We start from the raw sequence: 27,707 nt of genomic DNA on the forward strand, positions 1-27,707 counted from the left end.
TCCGCTAAATGTTCATTAGAGACAGTGTAGCAAATTTTGCAGTACCTGTCTCCATGAAGGGTGGCCTGGGGCTCAGGGACTGATTATTCTGGTGAGCGTGTAAATAGCTTAAGTGTCGTCTTAGAGTGAAAAAGAGACCCAGTGTGGTACCTGCCTGGGGTAAGGCCCTATTGGGCATAGACACTGGGGACCTGGCAGCAACAGGGAGGCTCAAAACCTTTATTGGGCCATTGGGCATGTGACATGGGGCTCTCAGGTCTGATCTCCTGAGATAGGAAATACGGGCAGAGAAAGAGAGAGCCTTGGGCAGGACTGGTGCAAGCCAGCAGACAGCCTTCAGAAGGGACTAGCGGATGCATGAAGGGGGAAAGGGAAGTGAGGGGCAGAGGCTGTGGGAAACAGGCAGTGGGAAGACTCTGGGGTCCTCCAATGCTTGAGGGCAAGGTATAGGTAGGATGGAGACTTGGGGTAGGGGAAGCCAAGAGAGCTGAAGGTAGGTTAGGGGCTTTGGGTTCAGAGTCCTTCTGTCCTGATTTTGGGAGAAGGGCTTTCACTTTCTAGAAAGACCCAAGTGTACCGTCTAGCTGGGACCGGCAGGGCTAGGGTCCTATTAGCACCACAGATGGGATGGAGAGGTGGCCAAGCATGGCGGTGCTAACAGATCCAGCGGATGAACCTGTCGAAGAAGCTGGGCTGGGCCAGACTGTCAAAGTCTTTCTCCCGGAAGATGGCTGCCCTGTCACCCAGGCTGATTTTAGTAAGCACATCCATGTCCACGTCGCCGCCCACGGCGACCACGGTGGGCACCACATTCTGCTTACGCATAGAGTGCACCGACTCCTCCAGGCTGTCATTGCCAGTGACACCGTCCGTGAGGAAGACGAAGGAGAGCTCTGCGTGGCGCCGCGCCCCACCCCGCGCCCCCCGCACCACGTTGTTGATGGCGTGTACGATGCCCGTGCCCACGTGGGAAAAGGAATTGAGGTAGGTGGCCCTCTCCAGGGCCTCGTGGATGGTGGTCACGTTGTAGGTCAGTGGGAAGGCCACCTGTTGCTGATTCTGGCTGCCATACTGCAACAGAGCCATGCGGGCGTTGAGTGGGTCATCATCCCTCCGGGCCAGAGTCAGGCGCCGGGACACATCCTCCACGAAGCGCCGCACCTTGTGGAAGTTCTGCTCGCCCAGCCGCTCCGAGCCATCCAGCAGGAAGACAATGTCCACGGGGCGTTGTGTGCACTGGGCCACATAGAGCTCTGCAGGGAAGATGTAAGGTGGGGGCCCAGGCAGGCAAGGGGCTGCCAGCTTGAAACTCATCCCATTTCTGCATACAAACTGCTTATTGGATTCCCGGTCTTGGGACTTTGGGGCTTCACTCACAGCCACCAATGGAGGCTTCAACAGCGCAACTCCTTGGGAGTATGTCTACTGCTCCCCGGGAATTTTCTTAAATGCCCCCAAACTAGAGGACTAGAGATCTAGCTAGAGGCTAGAAGATTCATCTTTTTGTCACCAAGCATGGTCTCAGCCTCCATCAATCACCTCTGGGACTCTCAATAACCCCAAATCCCTTACTCAGCCCATGTTTCAGTTACTCACATAGAGGTTATTCTCTGGTGGGAGGGTTAAGATAAGGCCCCTGGACCTGACTCTCCTCACGGGCCACTTACTTCTGAGTCACCTGGGCTGTTTGAACCACATATCTCCCAGAAAAAGGAAGAAAGGGTCCATGTGTCCTGACACTCACTGTAGCCTTGGCATACTGCTATATACCAAATGTATAGTAGTGTATACATGGTATGGCCGAAGCAATCCAGGTAGGCCCATAGTGGATTCAATACTACCAAGCCTTCTGCTGGTGGGTAGTCACCAGCCCAGACACACAGCACTATGGGAGCTAAGACCACACTTCACACACAGACATAGACACACACAGACACAGACACACAGACACACAGACACAGACACAGACACAGACACAGACACAGACACACACACACATACACACACACAGGTGTCAGAGACCACTGGCTAGGGCCTTGCTACCCAGTCACCAGACATCCATCTCTGCTCTCCCCCGGGGAAGATATGTTCAGCCAACCTATGTATGCTGCCATAACCCAGGATTTGGAACCCCAGGGAATCACACTAAGAACAGCCTTACTCCCATCATGTATGACCAAGAATGTGGAGGCAGGACCCGGCTGCCAGCGTACCTACCCCACCCCTACCCCATCTGTGCCTCACTCCTCCCTCCCCCTTGACTCCAGTTGTGTGTGAGAGTCTATCCCAGTGTATGCTAGCCCAACTTACCATTTGACCACAGCAGTGCATAGTTACAGGCTTCATCTTTTTATAAAATGTTTGCAATTGCTCACTACCTCTGAGTCTGAGCCCCGAGTCAGGTAGTGCCCCTGGCAGGCAGGTTCTTTCTTACCGAGCCTGTTATTGATCACCTTTATTAATCACCCATCATCCCTACAATCTGCTCAGGCTGCCCAGAAAAGTTTTGGGAACGACTGGATTTCCTAGCTCCTCATAACTGACCGCCCCCTCACAGTTATTACCACAAACCCAGAGGCAGACAAATAGTGTGGGCTGTTGGCTTGAGAACTTTCCCTTAATAGCAACATCTACAGGGCCTGGAGGGGACCAGGGATCTCTGGTGAACAATACAAGCAGTTGGGAGTTTGGGGACTCGGGGGACTCTGTGCTCCATTTCTGTGGGGTTCCCTTCTTCTACCTGTGACCTCACAGCAGGGAGTCTGGCCCCAGCCTGCTATGGGATGTCACCCTCCCAGCAGGATATGCCTTATCCTGGGAGAGAGGGGGCACAGATGGGGTCAAGGACATCCATCCAACCTGCTGAGGTTCCTTGAGCTCAATCAGAACATGCCAGGCTCATGAACTTGCCTTGGTGGCTAGTGACTTTGCAGTGAGTCCCTTGCTATTCCCCATATTGGAAGAGGATGCTTTTATGGTTCTTGGTCATGTGGCTGAGGGTATCAAAAGTCCTGCCTGGCATATGCTCTCCTCATGATGCCTTCAGATACAGAGACCAGGCTGGGCCCACAGCCTGGTGTTTGAGGCACACTGGGATTTTGACCTAGTGGGTATGACAGTTGCTGAGACACATTAAGGCCCTTGTTACAGTTCCATGGTTTGTGTGAGCTATGACCACACACCTGACCCCCAACATGGGGCTCAGACAGGACCAGGACAGGGAGACCTCCCCAAGCGTTCAAATAGCACCACCCCTATCTGTGCTCTCAAACACAAGACTGCTCAGCAGGACAGAGGTGGTGTGCTCTGCTGAGAGATGCCCAGAGGTTTACATCTCAAGAGCCTTAATATAACCCTGATGGTACAGTCCTTTGCCAGATGTGACTGAGCTTCTGGGGCATAAAGTGGGCCTCCAATCACTGAACAAAGTGGGGCATGGCAGTGCACACCTTTAATCCCAGCACTGGGAGTGTCGGGGCGGGGCAGGAAGCAGGAGGATCTCTGTGAGTTCCAGGCCTACAAAGCAAGTTCCAGAACAGCCAAGGCTGTAATACAGAGAAACCTTGTCTCTAAAAACAAAATGCAAAACACAAGGAGGAGGAGGAGGAGGAAGAGGAAGAAGAAGAGGGGAAAGGAGGAAGAAGAGTAGGAGGAAGAGGAGAAGGAAAAAGAGGAAAAGGAGGAGGAAAAGGAGAGAGAAGAGGAGAAGGAGGAGAAGGAGGAGGATGATGATGAAGAGGCAGAGAAGAAGGGGGAGGAAAAAGAAGAGGAGGAGGAGGAGGAGGAAAAAATACACAGGCATACAAAGAAAAGTCTGTGGGAAGATAGAAGTGATGCTGGAGAGGTGTGCCCACAAGCCAAGGATGGAAGCTCTACCAGAGGCTGGAGGAAGTAGGAGGGACCCTTCAGAGAGTATCATATTAAAGACATAAGATTCTAGACTTCTGGCCTCGGGAATTGGGAGGACAGGTCCCTAGGTTCCTACTACCTAAGGTTCCAGCTTGTGGTGGCAGCCCTGGGAATCTATAAGAAATGAGGGGTTAGCTCTGGCTACCTTCCCACAGTGACCCTGAGGCTTTAGCAGAGTGCCAGCACGCTCTCTGGGTCCCCTGTGATATCCCTGTGCACCAGTTTAAAGGTGTCAATGAACAGCTGCATCCAGTCCTGCCGCTCGACCCCTGTGGAGAACTTGGCCCTCTCGGCGGTGTAGACCATCACAGCCACCAGTTGGGAGTAGGCAGCTGGGTTCTGTGTGAACTCCGTGGCGTTTAGCAACTGCTGGATCAGGGGGATGGTCTTGGGGAAGGTGGGGTCCGGACCCTCTTCCGTGCGGAGGAAGGTGACCGGGGGCTTGTTCCCAGGCCATGGTTCATCTGCAAGGGAGTGGCCAGAGAAGACTTTAGGAGGTCCAGTGGGTGTGGCTGGCCTCCAGCCCTCCTTAGGCTTCTGACCATGGACAGTAGTTAGGACCAAAGGGAATAAGCCCAGGGAGACAAGTAGGAGATGGGAGGATGGAGTGGGTGGTGGTGTCTGGTATAGGCAGGAAGCTAGCGGGGCTAAAGAAGCTGAAAGCAAGCGATAACAGCCAAGGAGACAGGCCAGTAGCAGTTTTGGGGAATCCACAGAGCTCTAAAGAAACTCAGCACAGAGCATTAGTGCCCAAGCCCAACTGAGAGATGTGCACAAATGCTGTAAACTTCTCCAGGTCAGTTCTACATCTCTATATCCCTAGGAAGAGTCAGCTACGGACAGTGCTCACAGACAAAACTACAACGCTAACCTTTTGGTCCCAGAGTTATGATCTGCTGTTCTAGGACCTGTCCATGAGGGTCTGAGACTGAGTGGTACAGGTACCAAGGAACAGCAAGATCCTCCCTGTCTCCCCCTCCCTCCTCTCTCACTCCCTCCTCTCTTCTTCCTTCATCTCTCCTTTTGTGTCTCTGTCTCCCTCCCTTTCTACTTCTGTCCTCTCCTCTCCCTTTCTCTCTGGCTCTATTTTTCTTTCCTCATTTCTTTATCCCCCTCTCCTTTTCTGTCTGTCTGTCTGTCTGTCTGTCTGTCTGTCTGTCTGTCTGTCTGTCTTTCTCTCTGACTATTCCCTCCTTCCACCTCACAGTGTCTACTGGAGTGGAAGGGTATGCCTATGACTCAGTAGATGTCACGACCCAACTCACTCCCTTTTCTCTGGTAACAAAGGACACATGAGGAAACTCATGTGTCCATCACAGGGCCAGGACCTTGAGCCTCTCTGGGGATGTTCTAGAGCAGTGGTCCTCAACCTTCCTCATGCTGAAACCCTTTATACAGTCCCTCATGTTGTGCTGACCGCCAACCATAAAATTATTTTGGTGCAGCTTCACAACTATAATTCTACCTCTATCGTGAATCATAATGTAAATAACCTGTGTTCTCCTATAGTCGTGGGTGACCCCCTGTGTAAGGGTCATTGGTTACCAAAAGGGTCATAACCCAGAGATGGAGAACAGTTCTAGAGGCTCTTCTTTTTTCCATCTTCATAATTCATGCTCAGGTCTCTCTACAGTCTTTGGTACTGTGGTCATTACTAGTTTTCTTCCTGTAGTCCTGAGCTTCTCAGGCACACTCAGAAGTCCCTAATGAGGGACCCCATTCCTGGCCTGAGGTAGGCCCAAGGTAACCAGGTAGACAGATGGGACTAGTAGTCACTTGACTCAGAAGGTCAGGGCTAGGTCAGAGTTGGCAGTGTTGTTGACATCATACTCATCTCAGAAATGCACTCAAGGATGCTCTCCCAAGACCTCATTTATAAAGACACCATCTAAGGTCACTACGCAGCCCTTACCCCATCACCATGTCTAATTTACCTTGAAATTTCATAGAACAGTAAATGCAAATGTGCTTTATGGTCAATAGAAGGGGGTTAGGGAGATCCAGAATGTGGAGAGGACCTTGTAGGGACCACTATGCTTTGTGGGATCCTATGGCCTCAGAGTAAACTGAGATGCCCATTTCCTCTTGATCTTGCCACCCTCCAGAGTTGGTCTATCCAGAGGTGGAAACTGTCTGACCTTGTGTCCCATTCTGAAGTCTCTATACCTTATCATCTAGCATTGCCCCATACAAGCCAGACGTAGACGCCACTAGAAAGGAAGATGCAGAGACAGCTCTTTGAACACAGAAGTGTGCTCTCCATAAGACACGAGGCACTCAAATTTAGCAGGCATCTCTGGTAGCCCATGAGCAAAGGGCTCTGCCTCAGAGACACAAGACACAGGGCTTACTCAGTAATAGAAAATCAACAAAATTGACTGTAGCTTTCATAGCTAACAAAGCCTCACAAGTCATCACCAATAGAGCAAGCGCGTGACAAGATCCAATCAATACCTTTTCTTCCCTGATACCATCTAAAAGGGGAACTTGCTACTCCATAAAGACAGCCCCAGCAACCCACAGCTGCACAACTTGCTGAGTAGAAACTTGAACCTTTCTGACTGTGATCAGGAGCAAGACTCAGGGATCAAGGTCTGGCTTCTGTGCTGGAGGGGTGGAGCCATCTGTGGAACCAGCCTCCCCTATACAAACCTCACTTAAGGCTTTACAATACCGGGCTGGAGTTGGATACCATCACCCACCAAAGTACGGCTTCACCTAATGGCCCAGTCAAGGTGCCAGGAGCCAGGGTTGAGGGTGTAGCTGTAAGGTCTCACTGCAGACATGACCTCTAGTCTTTGACAGATACCAGAACAGGCAACTTGAAGCCAGTGCTCGGAGCCCCACACAATCCTTCCCAGGTAGCTACACTAGGTGGCTGAGGCTAAGGCTTGCCTCGAGAGCATTTTCTTGGTAGTGATCTCCGTTTGAACAGTGTGAGACCCTGACTCCCAGGCAACACGGTCCCTTCTGTCAGGTGGGCTCTGAGCCTGTGCACATGTTCAGTGGGCCGCCTTGTCTTTGGGAGGGAATCAAGGAACAGCTGAGGCTTTGTAGGGAGATGTAGCTGCACAGTGCAGGCTATGAGGACTACCTGTGGCCCCATCCCCACAGTAACCCCACCATGCAGAACTGGCCCAGCCCCTCCTCAACACTCCTGGATGACTAGGGCTTGCAGAGGGGACTGAGTGGCCCCGGAGGTCCCGGGACAACTTCCTGAGGCTCTTGCCCAGGCACTCTGCAGCAGCATCTTGGGGGGAGGTATTGTCAGGGACCCTCAGCACAGCAGGGACACCTCCTACCCTCCCTTGGGAGTAGCAGCTCTGGTTTCAGCCTCTTACTATGAAGGCCACAAAGGCAGCTGCAGGGTTAGAAGCAAAGCTATCAACTGCTGGTGGGTATCCCTGTGCTTATCGCCAGATGTCCAACACCAGCCGTTCCGCCCATTGGTTTTAGGGCTTTATCTTTTGAGCAGAGCTTGCCAGGTCTTGGCAACTGGATGGCTCTAGCTATGTCTGCCCACAACAGAGCCCCTGAAAGACCAGGAATGAAGGGAATGCAAGAGAGGGCCTGGCCCTGTGGACCAAAAGGAGAGCACCCAGTGGTAGGGAGACTTGGGATTCTTGGGAGAGACTCCTTTTGTGCCGAAATGCCTTTTTGATCAATGGTCAAGAGCCAAGCACTGCCAGGCCAGCAGTCTCTGCCCAGATGGTACCCTGCAGGGGCTTAGGATGATACTACATGCTCTCAGGAGCCAGTTCTCACCCTGAACCTCTGACTCTACCATGCCAGGGGTGAACTTCAAGGGTTTCTCCCTAAGGAGGTGCCTCCACATTGACAAACCCTTGAAGTTGCACAATTCCTGTTAGAACAGGAAGGATGCTGGGTTGCTCTGCTTGTCTGGAATTAGGGTTTCAGGTACCCCGGTTACCTGTTTGGCAGGGAAGTTCTGGACACACGATCTGGGGGTCTAGAAGAGAGAAAGAAACCAGGTCTCTATTAGTTCCTGCTGGGTTCTCAGTGGTCAGCTTTCTAGGGGTAAAGGCCTGGGTCCTGTCACTCACCTGGACAAAGGACATCTTCCATGTCATCGATGAACTTCTCGGCCACCAGGTCAGAGAACAGCGTCATGTTGCGCACCTGCTGTGGCTTGTCGCAGGCAATGGAGTAGAGGTTCTCACTCTCATGAGTCTCGTGGAACATGTCACCGATGCCGATGGCTGTCACAGTGACATCTCGGTCACACAGTGCCCGAAGATTGAGGTCATCATCTCGGGGGTCGTGGCGCCCATCCGTGATGACCACTGCAAACACCCGGGTCTTCTGGCGCCGGCTTTCTTTGATGAGCTGATTATAGGCGAACTTGAGGGCAGAGGGCGTCCAAGTGCCACCGGCGATCCATTCAAGGTTTTTGACAGCCTCCTTGAAACTGGACAGGGAGTTGACTCGCTCATCATCCAGCCGGATGGCCTCAAAGGTGCCCTCGTGGCTGTACTGCACCACACCCACACGTGTGCCTATGAGAGAAGATCAGCATGAACAGTGTCCACCATGACTGGGCCACCTGGAATGAATCATGGGGTGTGTAGCAGAGCCATGATCCTGGCTAGAGGGAGGGTTCTGGTTTCTACCTTGGGGTCCTCCTAGGTTTTCACTGACCTGTTTCTGACTTGGGGTCCTTGGCAATGGCACCCAGCCTGTTGACCACATTAATGACAAAGTTCTTCTCCAAGGTGAAGTTGGTGTAGCCAATACTCTCAGAGCTGTCGATGACGAAGACCACATCCAGGGCACCACAGCGCTTCTCACAGTCTGGAAGGGTGTGCAGGATGACAGCATTAGTGAGTTGGGAGTGTGAAGATATTTAGGGCATGGGGCCGGAGAGACTGTGCGTGATCCATCCCCTCTGGCGGCCATGCACACATCCTGATGTGCTGGGCCAACTCACCGCAGCATCCACAGGTCTCCCTCACATAGGTCATGACATCACATTCCTGAAAGACAACCCCCATGGGTACGTTTAGGCAGGGCACACCTACTGTTTCCTCTGGGCTTCCATAGGAATCCCTCACCCTGTGTCTGCTGAAGTCCATGCCCATACATAGAGTAGAGCTGGATACACACATCTCCAACTCTACCCTCTGATCTTACCCATGCCAACTACACCCAGTGACTCCTCTCCTATGGCCTTGTCCTTACCAACTTGACCATGGCTGGCTTTGCCCTCTGCACTGGACTTAACCTTTGCCAACCTTGATTCATCTTCTGACCTTGTCTCTGCCAACATCAAACCTGTTGACATTAACCCTAGTCTACTAACTTTGCTCTCTGAGCTTATCCTCTGACTTTGTCCTAGCTAACCCTCTGTACTTGAAGCTCTTGGTCTTTGATTTTTAGAAGAGAGAAGGACACTCATGAACAGGATCCTGATTCCACAATAGGTGACACCTACCGTGAGACCAGGGTCTCCTGGAGGGCCGGGTTCTCCCTGGAGGACAAAGGACAATAGTAAGGGGTGAGGCTTCTGAGTCCAAGTTGCTCCTGGTACTACCACCCAGTACATGCTGACCCATGGGCCCACTAAGGGCAGAACCAAGAGGCTCAACATACATTAGCCTGGCTGGCTCAGGAGCTATGGACTAAAGGAACAGAGGTGGACTTACCTCAGGTCCTGGGATTCCTCTTGGCCCCCGAGGGCCAGGTTCACCAGGGGGACCAGGATCAGCCTGAGGAGAAACAGGGAAGTAGGTTCAGTATGGTCCTGGGAGGTCTCTCTGCTCCATAGGAGTGTTGATCCCCCGGTCTCTATTAAGAGTCTAAAGGGCATGAAGTACTGCATCACTCACTTCATCCCAAGTCTAGCACTGCCCTAGCAATGTCTTGAGCAGTCGCTATCAGAGTCTTGTAGGCAAGAGAGAGTAGAAGGCCATCGAGGAACTCAGTACTGGGATAACTCACACTGAGGTATCCAATGGCCATCTGGGCATACTCATGTGCCCAATCTGCCTACCTATCGATCCACTACCTGTCTGTCCACCTACCATCCCTTCACCGAACTGCCAACCCCACCCATCTGTCCACCCACCTCATCTGCTATCCACTGTTATATGTGATGTCTTGCCCTCTCTGTTCTTCATGGTCCCACATGACCATCATGTGCCAGGGACTTGGAAATGAACATGACATGCATCTAGCCTGTGCCACTGAGCCCACAGGGGTGCTGGCTGAGGAAGGTATGTAGAACAGAGGAGGTTTTTGAGCCTGACCATTCCCTTCAAGGGCCTGGTGCCAGGGAGGCTGGATGTTTCTTCAGAGATCTTAGGCCCTCCTCATGTGCCAGCCCATTGCCCAGGACATAGGATGGTGACACTCACTGGCTCCCCTTTGTCTCCCTTCCGTCCGGGTGTTCCTTTCAGACCAAAGTCTCCTCGGCCTCCCTGTGACATAAGACATGTTAGCTGTGGGCAGCGGGTAGCACACACACGTGTGCCCCACACTATGAGACCGACCTTCCTCAGACAAGCAGGGATTCAGAAGTGCCACAGAAACCATATGCAGAGTTGAGCATCTGTTAAGGATGCTGGACATTTTCAGGGAAGCCCTGGGTTTTGCTTGGAAAAAGACAACACAGGCTACCACCACCTAAAGCCCATTCAGGGGCCTATGTAGCCAGTCCTGGGGCAAGGAAATGACCAAAAGATGGTTCCCATAGTGGAGAAGGCATGCAGGACTTCTACAACCCCAGCAGGAAAAGGCTGATTACGATAAAACATCTGAGTACCTCAGGGCCTGGTGGACCGGGCTCGCCTTTTTCACCCTGTGAAGCAAGCAAAGGCTTGTTGACAAGTTGCTGTCACAGACCCTAAATCTGTGACAGGCAGAGAAGCCCACCTTGGAGCTAAGATCACCCCTCATGATTTCTTGGATATTAGAATTCATATAGGAGCTCACACACACCTCAGTTAAAGGCCACTGAGCCCATACATGCTGAGCCATGCTGACCCAATCCTGGGTTCTGTCTGACCCCTGGTATATCCTGGTGCTGGCTGGATTTACCTTTGCACCAAATGACAGGTGACTCCTATCCCCTCTCTATTCCTAGTCCCACATGGAGGGACTTTAAAAGCCTTGCTCCTTCTCTGCAGGTTTTCCCTGGGAGTTCTTGTCCCCTGCCAGACTTACGGGTGTCCCTCGAGGTCCCGGGTAGCTGAATCCAGGCCTTCCAGGATCGCCCTGTAGGGGAAGGTTGAGTTAGTTGGAATGGATGATGAGAAGGAAGTATCCAAACAGTGCAGGGTGTTTGGTGTAGGGTGCGGGGCAGAGGCTGTGAGCCTAGCCTTGCCTGCCCACCTCTGGAATGAAGTGTATGTGAACGAAATACCAGATAACTCAGGGCCTGTGGCACACATTAGAAGGCCACGGGCACCATGCCGTACCCATATGACTGTCCATCCCTCAGGACCCTGTCATCTTTCCAGGCAGGTCATTGCTGAGGAGGGCAGAAGAGAGGCACGTGGTCTGTTATTGCTCTCCACTCTCAGAGGCCCAGCCTCGATGCCCTGGCCGGTTCTTATCAGGAGCTGGGAACAGGAGGCCCAAGGGAGGTCTCTCTCCTCCAGGCGCCCAAGCTTTGCCTGCTGCCCTCTTGGAGGTCACCTCCACAGGTAACTGCCTTGGACCCCATCCTGTATCGTCAAGAGGAAGGACATACCTTGGGGCCCGGCTGTCCTGAATCCCCTCGAGGTCCAGCATCACCAGGGTCTCCCCGAGATCCCTGAGGGCAAGAAAGGAATCAGAGGTGGCCTAGTCACCTGAAATGGTGGTAACCCTAACTTGATTTGACCAGCTCTGAGAAGATGGCAGGTCTGGGTAGCAGGGCCACCACCTTGCCTGGGGCTAGGAACTGGGAACGGTAGGGAGTAGGTAGACAAGGGTTTGTATTAGGTAGGATGGGGAGTGGGGTACGGGGTCTGGGGCAGAGTGGGGGTTGATGGAACAGGGTTGGAAGTGGGAGGGACTTTGGGAGGCAGGGTGAAAAGCGGGTGGTGAGAGGGTTGGGGGTCTAGGGTAGAGTGTGGAGTGGGTGGAGGGTTGGAGAGAGAGGAGTGGGGAGATCAGGAGGCAGGTGAGGAGCGGATGGGGATAAGGGGTAGGGTGAGGAGCTGATGAAGGATTAGGGGAAGAGGAAAGATGGAGAGTCATGGCCAAGGTAGGGAACAGGTGGGAGGGGTGGAGGGCAGGGTGGAGAATGGTTAGCGGTTGAGAACAGGATAAGGGGTGGATGGGAACCCAAGGATAGGGTGCTCTCATGGCCTCAAGGCTTCAAGGGCCCCGATACTCACCTGCTTTCCTGGCTCCCCAAGAGCCCCCTGGGGGCCTCTGGGTCCAGGCAAACCTCTGTCTCCCTGCAAAGAAAGGAGATGGGGGTAAGAGGATGGGGTGCCGTGGCTTAACACTGCACCCACAGACTCCTAACATCAGCCCTGTGGGTGCTATGGTTCAGGGCTGGGATCAGGCTGCACTGGACCCACTAACCTGCCATGGACTTGCCTTGGTTGGGTCTGAGAGAAGGTTAAGAGAGGTACTGGGCACAGATCCCTTCAGCTCCCTTCCTCCACACACTTCCCGTCCTGGGTGTGGCCCCCTCCATCCCAGCCTTTGCTACCTCCTGTCCTGGGTATAGCCCTCCTCCCTGGCATCTGCCACCTTCTGCGAGCCTACCTTGGCTCCTTTACTGCCAACTTCTCCAGCCAGGCCTCGCGGCCCCTCAGGACCAGGGTCTCCCTGAGAGAAGACAGGTCTGGTGAGATTTAGGTCAGGGAGCAGTTCTGAATCATCCCATCCAGAAGCAATATCAGAGGGTGGGTGAGGGCAGGGTTAGAGGGATAAGTTATTCAGCCCCTCAGAACAGTCATACTCTCCAGACCTACAGCCTCGGTCCTCCTGAGGCCACTCTGTTGTAGGGACCCTAACTAGCTCAGAGGAAGGCTCCTCCACCAGCGATCTGTGGCAGTGACAGCCTATAGGAATGCGTATGTCTGCAGTGGGGATGCTGCAAGATGGAGCAGTGTGCAGCCTCTGTCGCTATACACAGCAGGCATTGGATGGGCGGTGCCCTTCCAGAAGCCTCAGGGACAGCTGGGAGTGGGAGCCTGCCTGTCTGAGGCTTACCCTCTCGGACAGCGCAGTGAACCCCACCCCATCCTCATCAGTGGTAAGACCACAGAGTTTTATTCTTCTGGGGGGATGAAGATGGGATCAGCCCACCAGCTTCATGGAGACATTCCAGAGTAGAAACCCTTGCTCCTTAAAACACCTTACCTTCTCTCCCTTTGGACCATCGCTGCCCGGGCCGCCCTTGGTCCCGGGGTCTCCTCTGCGACCCTGGATGAAGGAGGAATGTCACTGCTGGGAGGGCCATGTGGGTCACTTCTAGCCCTCCCTTAGGACCCTGAGCCTGGTAGTCCCTCCTGATATCCGTCTGGGGCTGTGGCTCTATCTTCACACTGATATTATGTTGGTTTTTGTCCCAGTCAAAGACTCAGGTGTGTGTAGGTGTTTCTGGTCAGGCTGTAAGCCCTGGCCAATAACTGGGACGGATCGTGGACTGTCATGTGGTCATTCCTGCTCCCTCCCTGACTGGGCCTCCTCAGACTGTCTCTTCTAAGGATTAGCCCTGGGGTGAGGTCCCTACCCTGAGTTTAGCCTTGGGGGAGCCTTGTAGGGGGGGGCCTAGGGAAAGGGTTGGTTGTGAATAGAGGGTTCTGTGTATCTCAGTGCCATTTGTCAAAATGGCCTCTCCTCAACTCTGCTGGTGAGGCCTGATCTAGGCATAGAGGTGTGTGGGTGCAGAATAAACTCACAGGCTCTCCTTTTGGTCCACGGGGGCCAGGTCCTCCCTTGCCTCCTTTCACTCCCGGGCTTCCAGGGGCTCCGTTGTTGCCTTGATATCCCTGTGTAAGGCAGGGACAACTCAGCATGGCTGGGAGTGTGGCTGAGTAATATGCAGGATCCAGTGTGCAATGGCTCCATTAGCCTGGGCTCCCCATCCCTCCCCAATGCATAAGGGCATAGGACAGTGTCAACGGTATCCTGGGCAACCGCAGTGAGCAGGCCAGGGACTCACCTTGCTTCCTTTGTCTCCAGGATCTCCTGGTGGTCCCCTGCGTCCTGGGCGGCCAGAGTCCCCCTGGAAGGGTTGAGGGGGGTGACATCAGCTTTGTTTTATAGACAGGGACTGGGCAGTGGGGCTGGACCATTTAAGTTCTCCTATGTTCTTGGCCTACACAGGATTCCAGGTATAATGGGGAAAGGCCTTGCCAAGGTGCCCGAAAGACCAACCCATGAGCCTAGTATAAAGTCTGTTGGACTTTCTGGGAAATGAGCCCTTTGTGAGGGACTGGTCAGAGTGGGATGTAGCTTAGGTAGGGGCTCAAGGGAGAAGGGACAGGGACACCTACCCCATGGCTAAAGGTCTAGGGCTATCAAGGACAAAAGGGTCACCAGGGCCTCAAGGACTAGGAAATGCTGTGAACAGTGACTAGAGCATCCTTCAAGGTCTCTGCAAGCTTGGAAGGGGAGGTGGGCGAGCTGTAGTACACGTGACCTGCTTTTAAATAGTGAATGCGAGGCCAGGACCTCCCTGCTAGGCTTCACATCCTGGGGTGTCCTCTCACCCTAATCTAAGATGGCACAGGGACCCCCAAAGCAGGGATTCCTGAGGGTGGTAACCCAGCCGGCTCTCTAGAGCTGTTTCTGGCCATGTCCTTACCTTGGCACCCTGGTCTCCTCGCTCGCCTGGGCTTCCAGCTTCTCCAGGGTATCCATCGGGGCCCTGTGGGAGGTGAGAAAGGCTGTTGGGCCATTTGAGTCCCCGCTAAGTGCTGCCACAGGTAGGCTGTGCTCCCCTCAAGCCAGGAACACTGACATGGAGTGGGGACCCCAGAACCTGTGAGATCCTGGCTCAACAAGAGCTATGTCTAAGTCTGGGCATCAAAGATTCAGAACTCCCCAGCCTCAGGCCATGAGCTTAAGCCTGGCCTGGTCACCATACATGTCCAAGGGTTGGCTCATAGGCTCCTAAGGGGGTGGGTTGTGACCCCAAGACTAGCAGAGCTCCAGACATGGGTGAGGGTCAAGCAGGGAGAGGTTGGCCAGAAGAGAGAATCCAAAGACTTGCTTCTAACTCTTCCTGGTAGCCATATCCCCTGAATGACTTCTCATGTCATGTGATAGGCAGTGAGGATGGGGGCGATACTCACTCGACTTCCGGGGTCTCCCTTGCAACCAGGAGGCCCAATGCGGCCCAGTTTGCCCTGAAAGGAGAAGGCGGAATATCAGAGTACAGATCTGGGGTCCATGCAAGTCAGTGACAGATACCACTTAGGCCCTTGTATGACGATGTCTAGGTTGGCTGCACCCTAGACAGAGCACAGGGAGGTGAGGTGATTCTCCCATCTTGCTTCATTCTGTCTCCATGGAGACAGAATCCTAGGACCAGGCCAGGTTCATGGGTGTGGAATATCCTCAACATGCACGTGTGTATATGTTTATACGTCTACATCCATGTGACTATAATTATGTGCATGTGGTGGGGGCACAGAGGTATTTGGCCGCTGGGGTGGGGTTAGTGACTACCTTCTGTCCATCTGTTCCGTTCTTGCCAGCTAGGCCGGGCGCTCCCTGGAGAAGAAAGAAAAGACGCTTGGTTAATCTCGATCCTTGTTCCTTCTGAGCAGCAAGGCAGGGCACATCCATCCTTTCAGACTTACCTTCCGACCATCCGATCCAAATTCACCCTGTGCGGGAGGAAAGCAAAGTGTTGGTTGAGGTCCCAAGCGTCACAGACACTGCTGGCTTTGGGGTGCAAACAAAGACACTCAGCCCAAACAGGAGGACAGAACTAGACCTAGGTTCCTCACTGCAGCGAGGAGCCTAGGTCTGCCTCCGGGAGCCGCTGACAGGTTGCTGGGCTATCAGGTGCATGGAATGGCTATCCATGTCCTGGGCCACATCATGACTTACCTTCTCTCCCTTGAAGCCAGGCACACCCTGAGGGCAGAAGGAGAAGACAAGAGTGTTACCAAGGACAAGTGAGCAGGTCCAACGAAGCCCCAGATAAACAGATTTGAAAGGCAGCCAAGACCCAGCATTGAGGGTGCACACCATGGCTGCGTTATGCCTGGAACATACGTGGGTTCTGCAAACATGCGTGACAGAGGAGGGGTCAGGATGGATACATAGTTTTGGGGTGACCTTCAAACTGTAGAGGTGTTGCTCTTCTTTGGCAACTGGGGCTGGGCTGTGAATACCCCCAAGGGCAGGCAGCAGGAGGAACTGACCCCAAACTGACCTCCCTCCCTTCCCCTTCCCCCATTGCAGCCCTGGGTAGGGAACTTGCCTTTGGTCCCGGGAATCCAATGGGACCTTCGATGCCGGGGTCTCCCTGTGAAGAAGGAACAAAGAACCTTGGGTGTGATTCCAGCCCTGGGTGCAGGGAGGGTAGTTAGGGGTCAAGTCCAGGGGTCAGGGGTCAGAGGCCATGCTTGGACCTTACCTGCCGTCCTTTCTGTCCAGGCTCTCCTGGTTCACCCATGTTGCCCTTGGCACCCTAAAAGCAGAGGATGGGGAGAAGACTAAATTGAGGCACGGGAACCCTGTCATCTCCTGAGAGAGGTGGTATTGCAAAAGCCGTTGGTTCCTCCCCAGGCTGAAACATCTTGGAATGGGATCATTTTCCCCAGAGGGCCCCAGTGGCCGCAATCAGGCTCTGATGAATCTCTGAGCCTTGATAGACAGCTCTCTATGATGCCACTTTGAAAATGGGCAGAGCAGCTTCTCATCGGGGGATGCTGGTGCTGGGACCTCTGCACCACAGCCCAGACCACACTCATGGGGCCATGAATTCCTCAGGAAAGGGATGGGCGTGGGTAAGGCGTGGATTGAAGGAACTAGAAAGATTGGGCCTTTGGAAAACCACATAACATTAGACTCCCTAGGAATTTAAGTTTTAAGCTTATATCCGGACCTTACTAAATAAATGCGCTTGCTTATTAATATTCTTTCACCTTAAATGCAAAAGTATGGAGGAAAAGGAAAAAAGAAACCATGAGGTAAAAGATAGAGAAGCGGGAGATCAAGCAGAACAAGTGGTCAGATATCTTAGTGGGTCCCAGCTGTGCTCTGCCCAGAAGACCTTGTGGCATCACCTCCCAGGGCCCAGACCACCGCTCTGCTGTATGAGTGGTAAGGTAGTGGCAACTTCATTCCCAACTGTTACAGGGTGGGCATTCTTGTGGCCAGGAACAGCTAGTGCAGAAGACATCTCACCAGCCACCTACTGCTTTCGAAGCCCTCAGTGCACTAGCAAAAACCACTCCAAGTGACTGGTCTCAGCTTCTTCCTACCCTTCAGGTTTCTGACACTCGAGTCTATAGTTTCAGACACCGTGGTAGTGAAGTTGGAGAGGATTTATTCTACTCAGCTCTGTTGTTAGAAAAACATCAGGCAATCCAAGCAGAGTCCTTAAAGCCTAGCATCCAGTCAGCTGCCAAGTGGATGCCCAACTGTTTCACTGACAGAAATGTATTGTGTGTACTATTTCCCCACATGAGCATGCTTGCTTACTTCTCAAATGTATTTTAAGTGGCATATCTTAATAGTTTTTTAAAAAAAATTTCCTACTTCTCTTAAAATATCATTAAAAAGGAAACGGATAAAATCGAAATTATAGTCTCTCCAAGTTTGGAAGTGCTGAGGCCATCCACGGCCAGCTGGCCTTTAACGTGGAATTTATGCAGGGGCTTCCTGAAACAGAAGCCATGTGGTCTCCAGGCATCTTACCTTCTGTCCTCGGTAACCCTTGGGTCCGTGGGGTCCAGGAATCTCCAGGCAGCTCACCTTGTAGCACTGAAATGAGGTGGAAAGACAGCAGGTCTGGTTAGAAGGACAGGTCCCCACTTGGGTATGGACTGGGAACAGGTATAACCTTGGATTCTCAGAGGAAGTTCCTAAACACTCATACAGACAAGGAAAGCTGGAATGAAGGATCAGATACTAGGGTACTAGACAAATGGGAGCCAGCATTTAGTTAAATCATCTAGCCACATTCTGGATAAGTGAGGCCGAGTCAAACAATGACAGGGAGTAAGAAGAACCAATGAGCTCTAGCCATGGCTGTGCACCACTTATATTATTTGGATTGATTTGCCATTCTTTTAAGAAGCTGTTCTAGGTTAGATGTTTCCACAGAAGGAGTAGGGAGGGACTTTGGGTACCTCATCCCTTTTCCCACAAGGACACAGTACCTTCCAAGGCTGTAGGACCCCCAAGACAGGCACATGGTTTCTAGTCTGGATTGGATAAAGCTCCCCAGTCTGGTACATGCCTCAGTTTCTTCAGAAGTCATGTGATTTGTAGATAAAGCTATACCAGCCGCCCCACCCCCACCCCCACCCCCCATCCCAGGGAGGAACTAAATTGCCTGGGTTTGACTGGATGAGACTGGAGTTCCACCCAAGCTCAAGAGTTTCAGGCCTGACAGAGCAGGGACACTTCAATCCTGCTGCTGCTTTGGTTTGTTCAAGCAAGGCCCTGGGGAGCCAGGAGTGGGGCATTGGTCCTCCGCTGGGTCAACAGTCTTGGTTGGCACCAGGTAGCATAGGTTGTGTTGTAGTGACAGGGGAACTCACCTCTCCATAGGCTTCATGTTTCTGCAGAAAACAGAGAGACCCAGATTAGCTTGAGCCTAGGGACCTGTGTGCCACCTCCTGAGTCTGGGTGGGGATCATGGACATGAGAGGACTTGACCTCAATCTCCCTTAACTGACATATTCACATAGGGACACACTGAACTCTGACTGGGGCCACCTTGGTGGGTGGGCAGTATCCTTAGCCTCTGCCTGAACCACAGATGCTTACCATGACCTTGATGATGCGGTTGATGGTGTCCTGGTCAATCTCGGTAGAGTCGGGTCGCATGGTGGCGTAGTTGTTACGGTAGAGCTCATGTGGAGAGTTAGCGATGTCCCTCAGGCCTTGTTCATTTAGGTTCCTGTTAGGGGCCACAGCGAAGAGCCGGATGCCCTCTTCACGGGCACGCTCAGCCTGCATTTTGATGCCGCCACACGGACTGCCTGTGACGTGGCCGTCGGTGATGACCACGGCAAAGTTGACCACCCCCTTGCCTACGTGCTGCCGGATCTGCTGCGTCATGTTAGCCAATGCACAGTCAGTGAAGGTGCCCCTGCGGAAGGAGCGGATGCCTTGTAGGCTCTTAGTGAAGGAGGCCCGGTCACTGCCTGGTGGGCTGAACACCTCCACTTGGTCTGAGAAGTGTAGACCACCGTAGCGCCAGCTCAGGGCCACCTGGTCCAGGTAGAACTCGTTCTGCAGCTGGCTGATAAACTGCGGTACGAACTGCTGCATATGATAGAGCAGGCTGTCTGTCGGGGACTGCATGGCCACGCTCTCCGAGGTGTCCAACACGAAATACACGTTGACTGGGCAGTCGGCCTTCTCTGGAGGTGGGGAGCAGGGTAGACATTGGATCCATCAGGGTATGCCCAGTGGGGGCTAGGATGTGAGCCCACCCTTACCCTATGAGTACCACTCTCTCCCATCCAGGTACCTGGACAATTGTTGTTCCTTTCAGTGGTGGAGATGTCCGGTGAGACGGCTTCCTGCTCCTGGGGTGAGATGGCTTCCTGCTGCTGGGCATGGAGGACCCCCAAGAGCCCCCCAATCAGGAACACAGAAAAAGGACCCTGGAGCATCTTGATAGTAGTCATGTGCCCTGGTGTCCTGCAAAAAGAGAAGGGGCCATTATAGACCCTCCCCCAATATACATCACTGCCCTTCCAGCATGGGATGCACATAGCTTGTAATCCCTTGAGGAAATAGGGGCCTCCATGCCCCATGTGGTTGCCCCCCACCCACTGGAGAATCATGCCTTTCCAACTCTGTTGTCTGCAGAGCTCAGTACTAGGCTGGATTCAGACAGACAGCTCTTCTCTCTTCCCTGAAGTTGGGGTACACATAGATGAGCCCGTTTGTGTGTGTGTTGGGGACACTAGGAAGCAGTGTCTCTTCACACATCCTGCTCCAGGATCTTCACTGGGAACAGGAGGAAGGAGACACATGCCCATTTCGCTCAGGCAGTCCTACCCTCAGTGCGGGACCCTGGGCATATCCCTCTCCCTGTAACCTGGTTCCCCTCTACGTGGGGCATTAGTATGGACTGAGTGGAGCCAGGTCTAGTCAGACACACTGATTTATTTATTTTTTGTGACTTCCCATCAGATGCTGGAAGATTGACGGCAGCTCTTTGCCCACTGTGGGTGCAACGAGACCACTAGACAAGAAGTAACACAGACACTCTAGAGTGATGGTGACTATGCTCCTGGAGAGACTCTGTCCAAACCTGTTATCTGGGAAATTGCATCAGCAAGCACTTCAGATTTCACACATTACATTACTATAGTGGAAAAATGAATGGAGCCAGTGAGCAGTGTATTTGATATTAAGGATGGAAGAGATCAGGTGAGACACACACACTTGCAATCCCAGCATTTGGGCATCTTAGACAGGAGTCACGAATTGAAGACCAGCTGGGCTCCATAGCAAGATCCTGTCTCAAGCAAATAAGTTTATTCCAAAAAGATGAGATAAACTATACCGGAGTGATTGTTGATACAGATGGTAAGAACATTCAAGGGACAGAGAACAGACTGTGGAAAGCATTACAGACAGTCACAGAGAAGACAGGTGGCCTCAGGAGAAACCAAGAAATGACAGAGGGACCTTGTGTGGAAGATCATGAAAGCCCCTTACCACCAGGAAAACAGAATTAATTAGGCACACTCATGTGAAGTATGTGAAGTCCACCAGTTGGCAAATCTAACTTGTAATAAGAATTCTAAAACTATCTGCACAGGGGAAAAAAAAAGCAACAACAAACTTTAGGAAACACCTAAAGGAAAAGAAATGGCAGTTACAGAGGCAGCCGCAGTTGTTCCAAGATAACTTCCAATCTTCACCACCTGGTAGTCATATGCTAACGGAGTCTTCTCACAACAGACAACGCTGTGCTGCCTATGTTGGTGATCTCAGCAGACTTGGGAGATGGAGTCAGGAGGAGTTCGAGGCAAGCCAGAGCTGTAGAAAAAGGCCCCATCTCGTAAAGCAAAACTAAAGTCACCAACATTTTGGTGGAATATTACTGGGTGGATAGAATCCTAGAACTGTGATACCCATGAGGTATTGAGCCTCCTATTGATAGCTAATGGCCTTCTTTGTTTCTTATTTTTAAATTAAGGTCTGCTTTGTCTGATGTTCGCATAGCTCCCCCTTCTCCCTTTGGCTGTTTGCATGGGATCTCTTTTCCCATCATAGCACTGTTAACCCTTTTTTTTTCTTCTTTAGATCTAAAGTGAGTCTCTTGCAAAGAACATGTAGTGGGGCTGTGTTGTTTTTGGTAAAGTCCACTCTGCCGATCTCTGTCTCTGGTTTGCAGAATCCAGTTTTGTTAAAAGAAATTATGGACAAAGGGTGTCCCCCAGTTTTGCATCCATTTTCTCTATGCCATACACATTTGTGTTCCCGAATTTTCAAATTACCATCTATGTGTGTTGTTACCGTCTGGTTGATTTTTTTGTAGCAAAGCGTTAAATATTCTTCTCATTTCTTTGGTATTTGTTTACTTTTTCTCTTGGTGGTTGCTGAGAACACTGTATTTTGGTTCTTAAAATCGAAACTGTTTGAATGTGTACTAATTTAATGACATAAAATGTCTCCACCTTTAATATCTCTGTCCCCACCCCTTTCAGTTACCAGTATCATAAAACTCCACCCCAGGGTTGCAGAGACTGCTTGGTGTTAAGAAGTTGTACTGACCTTACAAGAATACCCGAGCGTCTATGTTAGGTGGCTCAAAACTTCCTGTAACTCTAACTCCAGCTCCAGAGGATCTATGCTCTTTTCTGGCCTCCATGGGTACCTGCACTCACATGTGCATGCACACACACACACACACACACCACACATACACACACACACATACACACCACACACACACATGTACACATACATGTACACATACATACACACATATGCACATACATACACACACACCACACACACATACACACACATGCACACACATACATACACTTGCACACATCACACACATACACACACTCATACACATACATACAAACATATACACCACATACACATACACACCACACACACATACACACACATACACACACATGCACACATATACACATACACACACACACACACCACACACAAATTTTAAAACCCCATTTTCACATAAGTGTCTCTCAGTATCTGGATCCAGGACCTCTCCTAGACACAAAAGTCTGATGCTTAAATACCCTCTATAAAATAATATAGTTATTTGCATGTAGCTTATGCATATCCTCCTGTATACCTGAAATGATCTCTATGTTGCTGTTAATGTCAATTACAATGGTAATTCTATATAAATATGTGTTATGCAACATTTTTAAGGCACCAACAGGGAGCAAAGGTCTGTAGATACTCACTACAGGCACAGCCTTTATTTATTTTATTTATTTTCAATCTGTGATTAAATTTATGGATGTGGGAAAAGTGAATACAGAAGGCTGGCCATATATCATTTCAAAACATAACTAATATATATTCTTTTTTTTTTTTTTTTTTACTTTCGTTTTACTTTATGTGGATGGGTGTTTTGCCTGCATAGATGTATGTGCACCACGTGTGTGCCTGGTACCTGTGGAGGCCAGAAGAGGGTGTTCAATCCCCCGGAACTGGAGTTTACAGACTGTAATGAGCTGCTATGTGGGTTGCTGGGAATCGAATCTGGGTCCTCTGGAAGAGCAGCCAGTGCTCTTAGGCACTGCTAAGTCAACTCTCCATCTTCACAACTAACATTTTAATATATCTCTTTCTTAAATTCTACAGCAAAGAAGCTTTGAAATTACACATCAAACAGTAACACTAGCTTTTAGGCCAATAACTGTTTTTCTTTAAAACTTATTAGCTTTTCAAATCATGTATAGAACAAAATGCAGAGCTACCCTCCATTGTTACAGTAACACTAGCTTTTAACAGTTGTCCACTGTGTTTTCCTTGTCTGAGATACTCCTGTCTTCTTGTGGCTGTGAGTTATTGTCCGTCACCCTCCATGGTGACCCTCAGGATTTCCTGTAGCACTCTTCTCAGGGCAGATGCTTGTGATGATGAATGGCCTCAGCTTTGGTTGACCTAGTAGTGTCTTTGTTTCTTCTTTTTACATTCAAGGAACAGTTCTGCCAGGTAGAGGCTTCTTGGTTGATACTAGTATGCCTTCACTACTTTGCCTATATTAGTTAACCCTCTGCCTCTGGATTCAAGCTTTGAAAGGCAATCTGCCAGGAAACTTATCAAGGATGCTTTGTATTTGACACACCACTCTTCTTACTGCCTTCCAGATTCTGTCTTTGGGGTTAAATTGTAATGGGTTTGAGTGTAGGCCTCTCTGAGCTCATCCTGCTTGGAGTTTAAGCTTCTTGGGTGTTTATATTCATTGATCAAGCTTGTGCAGTTTGCCCCCCCCCCCCGCCCCAGATATTATTTCTTCAAGCTCTCTACCCCCTTGGCTCCTTCTCCTGAGTCTCCCACAGTGCACATGTTGCTCTTGATGATGCTCTGTGGTCCTCTGAGGCCTTATTCACTTTTCTTGAGAATTTTCTTTCTGCTCCACAGACTTGACAGTTTTCCTCGTTCTGACTTAAGTTCACCGAACCTCTCTTCTGCCTGCTCAAACATGCCTCAGACTCTCTCTCTAGTAAGACTTTCATTTCAAGTCTGTATTTTTCATATTTTGGGTTTATTTTTAGGTTTTTTTCCTGGCACCTCATCGACACTTTCATTTTATCCATAAATTATTTTCCAATGTCCTTTATATCTTCCATTAGTTCTTTAAGCATTTTAAAGTCTTTGTCTAGTAGACCTACCAATGGGCTGTTCTCATATACAGGTTCTATTGATTTATTTCTTCTCTTTATTAGCCAAGCATTCTACCATTGAGTCATGTATCCACCCCTTCTTTCTTCATCTCTCTCTCTATATATATGTGTGTATTTATTTATATATATATATATATAAGTACTGATTTCTATATATCTACTGATATATAAATCTACTGATTTCTTTTTTTTACTGATTTCTATATAATCTACTGATATATAAATCTACTGATTTTATATATATATCTACTATATCTACATATCTATATAGATATATAGATATATACTATCTCTCTCTATATAAATATATAGATATGTACTACACACACACACACACACACACACACGACAATTCTTTTCTCTTCCATTCTGGATGACCTGTTCCTCTTCTTTCACATTCTTTCTGATGGTTTGCTGAAAACCAGAGATTTGAGCCTAATAACGGAGTAACTCTGCAACCCAGAATCTCTGTCTTTGTGCTGATTTGAGGTTTTAAAATTTTGACTCTGATGGCTACAGACAGCCTCTGTGACAAGAATCAGCCTGAAGTAGAACTGTAAATGTGAGGTCTTCCTGGGCTCTTTCCGAGATGACCCTCCCTGGGCATACACAGCAGCTTTCCCATTTCCTGTGGTTCCATCACTGCTTTTGAATGAATGACTCCAACATGGAGATAGAGAAAATAAAGCAGAGAATGAAGTTCCAGCCCTTTCAGTACTCGAGAAGTCACTTCATTGAGAGGGGAAGCAATGGAAGATACAAAAATGCACAGACACCCTAAAGAACATCTTAGATCCCAGTGGAGCCAACCTAGAGGTTAGTAACAAGGGGAGACTGGGACCTCATAGCATTGTGGAAATTAAATACCATGCTCTTAAAATAACCAACAAGTAAAAAAAAAATAAAAGGGAAGTAAGAAAACACTTGAAACGAATAAAAACTAATAAAAAATTTCTAAAACATAGCAGAATCATTTCTAAGAGGAGAAGCTCACAGCTTCAGAGAATGAAGTTCCAGCCCTTCCAGTACTTGAGAAGTCACTTCATTGAGAGGGGAAGCAATGGAAGATACAAAAATGCCCAGGTCATTCACAGCTTACACCAAAACCAAAAAGAAGAGCTCAGATCAGTAACCTAGTTTACAATTGAAGGGACTAGAAAAGATTCAACAGATAAATCCATGCCTGTCAGAGAACAATAGAGATGAAGAAAGGACACACAAGACACAAACTAGAAAAAAAAATGGAGAAAGTCTATGAAATGAAACCCCATAAATAGAAAACATAAGTATTTGCCTAGCAACAAAAACTTTTTTGAAGAAAACTCAAATTAATTACAGGTGAAAGTTGAAACCTAATAGCCAGTTTGATACACCTATTTAATATTAAAAACAACTGCAGCATAGGATTGGGGGGTGTGGCTCAGTGGTACAGCATTTGCCTAACATGTGCAAGTAAGTTGAAACTTGTCTTAGGTTTGAATCTGGGTGCTTGAGTGCGCGCGCGCGCGCGCGCGCGCGCGCGCACACACACACACACACACACACACACACACACACAGCATGAAACCAACCAATTAGAAAATGACAAGCAGTAGGGATATAAAGGAATTTGGGATCCTGAGCACAGCTGATGAGAATGTAAGCTGTCGACATTGGTGTCAGAACCCTGGAGGCGTCTCCAAAGATTATAAACAGAACTGCCAAATAATATAGCTCCTCCATTTCTGGGTACATCTTTATGTATTCAGAGAATATATATGTATATATACACACACACGCATATATATGTACGTATGTACACACACACCCACACACACCCACACACCCACACCTTTCCCTCCTCTCCAGGGTCTCACCACATAGCCAAGTAGAACAAACCTCAAGCATTGCACACCACAATGGGTAGATCAGCAGAGAGCCAGAGAGCAGATGGCATGCATTCTGCCCAGCTTCTCTGGTGGGTAACGGGCAATGACTGGAACCTGGGCCCCTCAGAACAGAACTCCCCACTCCTTATGCTATTTCCCTGCCGCATGGACTAGGAAGCTGCCCCTTGTCTATCAGGCATTTGTGTCTTGGATCTCCAGTGGGCACTCATGGAGATGCTGCCCAGTTTGGACCAGCCAGTATTGAGGGCAGAGGCTGGGCTCCTAGGTTTGCTCATGTGCGGTACCCCACAATCCCTGACTTTTTGTGGGGGTTCTAGACTCTCAGATTTCATGAGTGGGCAAAAGAGACACAACGAGGCTGGCTGGATTCTGAGAGTCATATCAGAGAGCCTCCGATGCCCGTAGCTTCCCATGTTCTGCCAAGAGACCTCCTTAGAGGCCTCCCCAAAGAAGAGCTCACTGGATTTGCTGGCAAATCTCTGCTGGACAGGAAGGAACCCACCCTCCAGCACACAAACTGCCCAAGTGGCAGTACTCTTTACTACTTCTTCCAAGGTCCGTGCTGGCTCCCCAACACCATTTCACTGGGAAACGCACTGTTCCCAAGACTGAAGCACAGCTTTCAGAATGGATGCTCTAAACCCCTATGTTCAACCCCTCCCAATTGGTATCACCTGTTCCCTGGGACCCTAGGTCCAAGCCCAGTCTCTGGCCCCACCTTTTCCCTCTAAGGGATCCCAGACACCTGTGTAACCTCCAGTTTTTGTGAGATAAAGCTGCAAATGCCCTTTTTCTTTTTTTTTCCTTTGCTATGTGTGTGCTAGTCTCAAGAGCCAGAACTATTTAACTGGGGTGGAGGGGAGGAACCCAGCAACTTAATCTGGACCTTAAATGTCCCTTGTTGGTACCTTGTCCCTCTATGGCACTTGGCTCCATGTCCTCAGGTGGGTATGGAGGTACCCCCAGAATACCTAGGCTTCACGAGGGGGCTGTGTTGCTGTCTATAGGAGAGGTGTCTCTGAGGTTGCCCACTGGAGTCCCCAAGGGACTGGAGTGCCCAAGGGAGTCTCAGGGCTAGGATAGAGCCAAGAGGGACAGACTTTATTATTCCTGGGTCCACCCTCATCTTTATGATTCCTACCTGGTCTCTCCTTAAGCACAGTGGGAGTACCTCGAGATGGCCAGGTGTCCCCTTGAGAGCACCTGGCTAGCCCACTGCTGGGACCTGAGACTCCCTTCTCTGCCTCCCACAGAGTACCCTTGAAGTCCATCTGAGGAACTAGTTCAAGTGGCTCTGTTACCTTCCTTCCCCATGAAGACTACCCTTCTTCCTTAGGGCCTACAGAGAGGCTAACAACGGACTGTGTCCAGGTTCAAGTCACAGCGTATCTTCCCATTGAGCCATTTTAGGTTCCTTAACCCTTGGGAGACAACTCAGACCTACTAGCAATAGCCATGGGTCTGACCAGATGTGAGACACTTTGAGGACTGGGGAAGGAGCGGGGATCTGGTCTGTCAGTGGTGAGCAGAAAGCTGTGGAGTCTAGAGTAAGAAGCCTGCACCCCAACCAGGCTCTGTCGAACAGAGGCCTAGGGGCCACCTGGAGACTAGAACCTGGGGCAGGACCCTCGGTTTGGGTAGAACGGTGCTCACCTTAGACCCCTAAGGTGCAGCCCCTGAATCCTGTTCCCCCCTTTCCCCGCGTGTCCCAGCTGGACACCATGCGAAGAAGCTTACCTGGCTTGGAGAAGTTGCCTGGGTACTTCCCGAGGACAGCCCGGGTCCTGACGGCCCGAGGTGCGGGCGCCGAGTGGGTAGGAGGGAGGGGACCCAGGCGCGGCCCGGGACTGAACAGGAGGGGACCTAGCCAGGGGCCTCCCACTTTAACTCT

At 50.5% G+C, this 27,707-nt stretch overlaps 1 protein-coding gene across 2 annotated transcripts; it reads right to left on the bottom strand.

Annotated features, from left to right (window-relative positions):
• Positions 1-205: 205 nt before the first annotated feature.
• On the bottom strand, positions 206-27,707 carry Col6a2 (collagen type VI alpha 2 chain). Of its 2 annotated transcripts, none has more exons than XM_021173769.1 (28): positions 27,554-27,707; positions 19,538-19,710; positions 18,829-19,427; positions 18,600-18,620; positions 17,752-17,817; positions 16,466-16,519; positions 16,310-16,354; positions 15,934-15,960; positions 15,681-15,707; positions 15,547-15,591; positions 15,171-15,224; positions 14,681-14,743; positions 14,036-14,098; positions 13,773-13,862; positions 13,231-13,293; positions 12,631-12,693; positions 12,252-12,314; positions 11,621-11,683; positions 11,092-11,142; positions 10,691-10,726; positions 10,284-10,346; positions 9,573-9,635; positions 9,362-9,397; positions 8,858-8,903; positions 8,569-8,721; positions 7,974-8,426; positions 7,841-7,879; positions 206-1,253 (listed from the first exon to the last, which is right to left on the bottom strand). In XM_021173769.1, the coding sequence occupies exons 2-28, from the start codon at positions 19,695-19,697 to the stop codon at positions 655-657; spliced, it is 3,105 nt and encodes a 1,034-aa protein (XP_021029428.1). In that variant the 5' UTR covers positions 19,698-19,710; positions 27,554-27,707; the 3' UTR covers positions 206-654. The 2 variants fall into 2 exon arrangements, with proteins under 2 accessions (XP_021029428.1, XP_029338677.1); XM_029482817.1 differs by lacking the exon at positions 206-1,253 and adding an exon at positions 3,984-4,373 and having other exon boundaries at positions 27,554-27,682.

This window comes from Mus caroli, chromosome 10 (genome assembly GCF_900094665.2).
Source record: "Mus caroli chromosome 10, CAROLI_EIJ_v1.1, whole genome shotgun sequence".
Classification (NCBI taxonomy): Eukaryota; Metazoa; Chordata; class Mammalia; order Rodentia; family Muridae; genus Mus; species Mus caroli.